The following is a 7,352-nucleotide window of genomic DNA, read 5'->3' as shown; positions in this document are numbered from 1 at the left end:
TTTTTCAGAGGAGTTCATTTTATAATTTGTGCAATCTCAACATTGCTTGAGAAGATAAGGAAACACATGGGAAATGAGGCTAATTTTGCTCTGCTCAAAGCTGATTAGAATAGTGAGTTTAGCTGCCTTTATCAGAACTGTCACTCTGATAAACATGATATTGAAGCTTTTGTGACAGCTATGATAATAGGTGGAAGGTATTGCCTGACTCACTTTACTTCAACAAAGTAGAATGTGTATATATGTAAATAAAATATTAGAATAAAAAGGGAGAAGTACCATTAAAAGCATATAAATAAATTAGAAACTATTCAGCACAAGGAGCAAAAAGGCAAGAAACACGTTAACTTTGAATGTTCATTATCGTGAATTATTATAAGGGGGGGGTGAATGAATATCCTTTGTGAACATAAGGTAACTCCAATTGAAGCATAAGAAGTTAAAAGTAGTAAAGGGAAATGGTTACCTAAATAAGAGGGTTACTCTGCTCTATAGAATTCCCTTTGAAGTTTTAGGATCAATTTTACTCATGAAGATTGAGTTAGGAATAAGCCTGTCAAAGATAAAGTTGGAAGCAGAGACTTCAAGAGCCCTTCCAGCCTTCAATTCAGGGTTGTATTTCATTAGCCTCTCTCTCCTAATACAAAATACAATGTGGATGTTCCTGGACAGTGAGTGGCCCACTGCATGGTCATTCAGAAACCCAGGCTTCTTCCATTTTGTGGCTCCACCATCCTCTAGAGCCTCAGAATTCTTTGCTGAATCTTCTGCATCCAGCCAGCAGAGAGGATAGAAGATCATATGAGCCAACCAACGTCGAAATGGCAAATGTCAATTAGGTAGGCCTGCCACATTCCATTGGCAAAACTGTCACACAGCCACATCTACCCAAAATAGTGTCTTGGAAATATAGTCCATCCATGTGTCCAGAAAGTGGAGAGAACAGGGTTTGGTGAATACAATACAGTCTTTACCACAGTTCAACAAATATCTGCTGAAAGCATGTGATGTGTGCATCCTGCTGGGACCCAATAACAAGGCGACTCCCTGCCTTTGAGGTACAAGTGAACAATTTCACAACAGTATGGTAGGAACAAGGGGCATAACAAGCACAGTATATGTGGAAACTTAGAGGACAATACTTAGCCCAGCCTAGAGAAGTCTTGGAAGGCTTCCTGGTAGAGGAAACACTTGTGCTGAGTCTTGAGGATAGGTAGAAAAGTGGGAGAAAGAGGGGAAGGTATTTTAGACAGAAGCAACAATTGGGATAAAAAGTGTGGAAGAGAACTATAAGCCATTCGATATTATCAGAATGTAAAGGAATGAGCAAGGAGGACAGGTGATGAAGCTGCAGGAGCCTTCTATAGAGAGCCCGGTATGTTATGTAGAAGTATTTGCACATTTTAAATAAGCAATGGGGAAAAATGGGAGATTTAAAAGAGAGATTGGTATATGAGCAGCCATGCATTTAATAGAGGTCACCTTGGTAGCTGTATTCAGTATGGCTTTGCCGGTGGCAAGACTTAGGTAACAGTTTGGAGCCTTTTCCAATTGTTTAGGCAGGAGATGATAAGGGCTTAAACTAAGCTGTACAGGAAGAATCAATGTAAGAAATATTAATGACTTAAAATTGGGAAGATTGTTAATTGTTATACGTGAAACTTCAAGGAAAAGAAGGAAACTGAAATGGTCCCAGGCTTCTGATTTGGGTAACCTTGTAACTTTCCTTGTCATTAACTGTATTAGTCCATTCTCACATTGCTATAAGAACTACCTGAGACTGGGTAGTTTATAAAGAAAAGAGGAATAATTGGCTCATCATTCCACAAGCTATATGGGAAGCATGGTTGCGAGGCCTCAGGAAACTTACAATGAGAGCAGAAGGCGAAGGAGAAGCAGGCATATCCTACATGGCAGAACCAGGAGGAAGAGAGAGAAGAGGTGGGTGCTGCAGACTTTTAAACAGCAAGATCTCATGAGAACTCCCTCACTATCACAAAAACAGAAAGAGGCAAACTCGCCCCTGTGATACAATCACCTCTGACCAGGCCCGCCCTCCAACATTAGAGATTACAAATTGACATGAGATTTGGGCAGGGGCACAGATCCAAACCATATCATTAACTGACAGAAAATATAGGTAGAGACATAGGTGTAGGGGGAAGATGAGTGCAGTTTTGGGAAGTTGTCCAGCTATTTATTGTAAACTTAGGGGCATACTGCATATAGAAATGTTTGCTCCTCTATCCTTTGGGAACAGTAATACATTCATAACATGCTACATGTAAAAAGGACTCCTCAGGGTGGCCAACCTTAGGGTAGAGGTTGTATGGTAGTGTATTTCTCCTTCATAAAAGTGGGAAAATAAACTTAGTGGCATAAAAATACCACCAATTTACTGTGTTCATGGATTCTGTGGAGTAGGAAGTTGGACAGGGCTCAGCAGGGGTGATTCATCTCTGTTCTACAATGTCTAAGGCTTTGGTTGGAAAGAGTCATATGGCTGGGGGCTGGAATAACTTGGAGATTTCTTCACTCACTGCTGGGGCATTGGTGGAGAGGACTGAAAGGCTGGCTTTGGCACTATCGAATGTCTAGCAGCATTCCTAGCCTCTAGCCACTGGATACAAATAGCATCCCACCCACCCAGCAGTAACAACCAAAATGTCTCCCTGACACTGCCAAATTTATCCTGTGGGACAACTGTCTCCTGTGGTTGAGGTCAGTGGGGTATATGAGTCTGAAACTTAGCCAGGACTGGAAAGAGATTTTTCAAGTCATCAGTGTGTAGGTGGTCTTTAGAGTCACTGTAATATATGAGATGTCTCAGGATGCAGGGTGAGAAGACCAGCGCTTCAAGGTGAGAAGGATGGACCCATATTGAAGGGGTTGAGGAAAAGAAGATAAAGCATTAAGAAAAATAAAAAAGAAAAACTGTGAGAGAGAGTAGGAAAACCAAGAAAGACAGAAAAGACTGGTGCAGTGGCTATTGCGAGTGCCTGCCTAGCATCCTATCTCCACTTTCCACTTAGAGAAGCTCAGTCTCTTGACCACAATGACTGGTGATTTCATCCATCGACCTACACAAGCCAAGCCATAGAGTCCTTCCTGTGATTTTATATTTTAAGCCACAGAGTAAGGTGTTTTTTTTTTTTTTCCTCTTCTGTCCTTATCTGAAACTATGTAAATCCCAAAGTCCCTATGGTGTGCTCCCTGCCACATGGCAAAGGTTCAGCTGAGTGCGTTTAGAGATGCCATGAGTTGAAAATGACCACCTGTCCCTTGCAGCTCAGGAAGAGGCTCTTAAGGGAAGTTGGTGGGAGCATTAATGCCTGAAGCGGATTTATTGGGCTCCTAAGTCATCTTTACTTCGAAAGTTATCTCAGAATTTTGTCCACTAGTGCTTCTTTGTGAAACTTCCAAAGACCAGGAAACCTGCACCAAAAAAGCATCCCTTCCACATTGTGTCTTGCTTCTGACTTCTGAGCTAAACAAGCCATGAACCTGTGCCAAATATGCACATATGTAGTGGGTGAGCTGTGTGGGGGGTTTGATCAGAAGCAAGCACCTGAACACACTATATTGCACAAGTGTGTTACAGTTTCATCTGCAGTAGAAGACAATGAAACCAGCGGCAGAAGGAAGCAAAATGGAGAGCTGAGAAAGAACAACTTTTTGGTAGCATTTAAGATCCTGGATCCAGTCATCTCTGAAGCCTCAGATCCAGCCATGACCTTCCAGTTGTGTGGATCAATAAATGCTCTTAAGTGGAATATCTTTCTGTTGCAAATGCAAGTGTTCTATTACAGAAACTAAAACCAGGTGTGAAGTGATAACCCTAAAATGTGGAATTGGTTGAATCAAGATAGGGAAGGTTGAAAAGCTGTAATCCTTGTTATATGAAAGTGAAGCAGCTGCTACCTAGTGTATTTTATGCCTCAGACAATGTCCCCACCACCATAATTACAAGAACATTATGGACTTGGTCAAAAGGATATGGGAGTGAGAACTGAGACAGGCATATACCCCGGAGCCCTCCCAAACACCTCAGCTACTGCATTCCCTACCCAATAAGGCTCATAATCCTGCCCCATAATCAGCTTTGATGCTCCCTGGTGATGGAAATCAGCTCCCAATTGTTCCGTTTTTCTAAGAGGTGGAGACAAGGATAGATGACATTAATCTAAAGCCCAGAGGAATTGGATGATTCCTGCAATTGTTGCTAAGGGACTGAAACCACAAGGGCAAGGAGCCAGATTCAGAAATGCTGACTCAGCAAGATTTTTGGCACTTGTAAGTAGCCAGCCAACGTTGCCAGCCACCCAAAATTATATAATTGGGCCAGCGACTGAGTGTTTCAAGTGAACTTTATTGCCCCCTTGGCAAGCAGAGATTATAATTATGATTGTTCAGTTCTTAAGACAGCCCTCCAAGAGTCCTTACAACAAAAAGTGGGTTGCTAAAGCAGTAGAGACCTCACCGGAGGAAGTTTCCTGACCATCCTCTTAAGCATGGTGACAAAGTCAATGAACAGGGGAGACTCTCGCAGCAGGAAGGCCCTGGAGCACCCAGATAGACTGACTAGGAACCCACTCCATGGCAAAAGAAGGGAGTAAACAGAGAGACAGGTCTCACTCTTCCTGTTTACCAGCCTAGGGGATGTTTTGTCCTCTGTAACCTATTTCTAAATGTGGCAGAGCCTGGCTTCTCTTCCTTCTCTACCAACTTCTTTTCATATAAGGGCTACCATCTTATTTCTAGCTTTAGGTAAGTCTTCTATTCCTCTGTCTGCTTAACAACTATAGCAATCATACATATAACCTACAGAAAGTGAAAAGCCCATTATCACACAGGAACCATCTCCCTACTCTAATCCTTGAGGGGGCCTGGCAAAAGCCCATACTCATGTATATAAAAGAGCTGTCATTTAAGGTAAGGGTAACCACAGAGACAGCCATGAAACCAAAAAGATTTTATGTAATGTTTATTTTTTTAATTCCCATCCTAACTTTGGCTTTAATCCTTACCTCTCATTTCCATTCTTTTCTTTGAAATTCAAACTTTTTTTAAAAAAACAAAGTGTTTAAAATCACAATTATCTAGAATCATAATAAAATTTTCTTGTCTCCAAAGAGGGGGAAAACACACCACTTTTATTTTTATGCAGCATTTTCAAATATGCATGTCAATATATATTTTATAAACTATTTAAAATAAAAACCCTTCATCCTTTGAGGTTATTGACATTTTCTAGTTCACTGACACATCTCCCATAATACAATAGTTGTATTCATTTTTCATGAATGAGATGGGAACTATACTAAAAAATAGGATTTTAATCCCTGAGGTGCCAGTTAAAATGGACGGCGTTGCCCTTGCAAAACGAGATTTTAAAAATCAGCCTTAAATAATAAGCATGGATCACGCTATTTGACTCCGAATCACCTCCATAGCATGGAGCCCATTTAGGAAATTGCATTTATTGGGTTAAGTTCACCCTGCTATTCCAAGCCCTCATGCTATAATGATCTTTCCTTTTGCAAAGGAATAACACATAGCAAGGAAGTCTGCAGAAACTTCTGAGATCCTCAGAAATCAAGAGAAACCGAAGTAGCGTTTCTCCGATCTCCATCCACAGTGTTGGAGAGGGTTTTTCAGCACCATTCCAAGACCTGGAAGATTGATGAACTGCTTTGATTTTTCTACTTCTCCATACATTTGGCTAAAAAGGAGCAATCCCCCTGGCTAGAAAAGGGGCATGTCCTGGTTTTTCTCTGAAATCACAATATTAGCAGAGCTGGGTTCAGTTCCTTGTGTCCACTGTCCCTGCAGATCCTCTCCCTTCCAGGCAGCCTCCAGTGGTTTCCGGGGTCCTGCTGCTCCCTAATAGTAGCGGTTCAGGCTCCTGGTCCCGGGCACCTCAGGCTGGCCATTCATCCAGATCTCCCTGATGATGCGCTCGCGCTCCTCCAGCCGCTGGGCGCGCTCCAGCTCCTCCGCGGAGGTGAACACGTTCTTGTTCAAAGTCCTCTCGAAGCGGCGGTGTCTCCGCACGGAGAGATCGGACGCGGTGTCCTCACTACCGTCCTCGCTGTCGCTGCTGTCGCTGCTGCTCTCTCTGTCCTGCAGGAACTTCTTCTTGGGACGCCGCCTGCAGTCTGTGTGGCAAGAGATCCTTATCACCAAAGCAGCCAGAGTCAGCACCAGTCCAATGCACACACCAGAAACAAAGTACAGAGCTGCTCGCTCAGGATTTTCTGGAGGAAGAAGAGGAAAAGCAAGCATTTCAGAGATGACAATTCCACATGCAGAGATCCAATATGACTCCAGCCTACACCTCTCACCAGGCTCCAAAGTTTTGACGGTTACAAAATATTGTCCTCCCATGTGACATATTTTATAATGTATTCAAAATATAATTGACAAACGGTGAATCTGTAAAAGTATATGAGATTCTTTCACTCTTCTTGCAACTTTGACTTAGAGATTCTTCCCAAATAAAAAGGTAAAAGAAAGAGAAACAGTAATTATTTAGCACCTACTGTACACAAGCAGCTTTGCTTAGGTGTCATTTGTTTAAGAGATGTATCTTATCTAAAGCCTCTTTTCACCTAGACCAAAACATCTTTACTTGTGAATTTGCTCATGCACCCCAACTGAATTACCCTTTCATCACAGTCGCAGACAGCTTCTGAGATGAACCCCATCTCCTAGTATTCACACCTTTGTGAAATCCTCTCCTCTTATGGGGTGGACCTAGTGACTTACTTCTAAGAAATACATGCTCTGGTTTCTCTTCATAATGAATAAGTCTTTCGCCTTTTACTTCTAAGAAATACAGTTGACCCTTGAACAACATGGGTTTGAACTGCACAGGACACTTATACACGGAGTTTTTTCAAACAAACATGTGGATCGAAAATACGTTATTTGCGAGATGAGAAATCCACACATAAGGAGTGTCAGCTTTTCAAATATGTGGCTTCTGCAGGGTCAACTGTAGAACTTCAGTATGCATGCACGGATTGGGGTATACACAAGGATGCTGGAACCAATCCCCTGCATATACCAAGGGTCGACTGTAGGATATGGCAAAAGCAATGGGTGATTCTAAGATTAGGTTACATAAGACTGTGATTTTTGTCTTGTTCTCTTGCTCTCTCCCTCTCTGGGGCTCTTCTTACTTGCTGGTTCTGATGAAGCCAGCTGCCATGTGTGAGCTGCCTTATGGAGAAATCCAAGTGGCAAGGAACTAAGGGTGACCTCTGGCCAACACCCTTTGAGGAACTGAATGGTGCCAACAGCCATGTGAATGAGCTTGGAAGTGAATCATCCCTCCATCTAGTCTTGAG

At 42.4% G+C, this 7,352-nt stretch overlaps 1 protein-coding gene and 1 non-coding gene across 10 annotated transcripts in view; one reads left to right on the top strand and one right to left on the bottom strand.

Moving 5' to 3' along the window:
* The first annotated feature begins 2,219 nt into the window (after positions 1 to 2,219).
* On the top strand, positions 2,220 to 2,354 carry LOC114672056 (small nucleolar RNA U109). The gene has a single exon (XR_003722250.1). It is a non-coding gene; the product is annotated as a small nucleolar RNA U109 (small nucleolar RNA).
* A 2,613-nt stretch (positions 2,355 to 4,967) lies between these two features.
* Positions 4,968 to 7,352, bottom strand: part of EVA1A (eva-1 homolog A, regulator of programmed cell death) — a 102,619-nt gene continuing 100,234 nt past the window's right edge. For all 9 annotated transcript variants that reach the window (NM_001194534.1, XM_077958569.1, XM_077958568.1 and 6 more), the window contains 1 exon segment: positions 4,968 to 6,257. In NM_001194534.1, the coding sequence (NP_001181463.1) occupies positions 5,884 to 6,257 (374 nt within the window). In that variant the 3' untranslated portion in view covers positions 4,968 to 5,883.

This window comes from Macaca mulatta, chromosome 13 (assembly GCF_049350105.2).
Source record: "Macaca mulatta isolate MMU2019108-1 chromosome 13, T2T-MMU8v2.0, whole genome shotgun sequence".
NCBI lineage: Eukaryota > Metazoa > Chordata > Mammalia > Primates > Cercopithecidae > Macaca > Macaca mulatta.
Note: the sequence above shows the minus strand (reverse complement) of the source record. Positions and strands in the feature narration are given on the sequence as shown.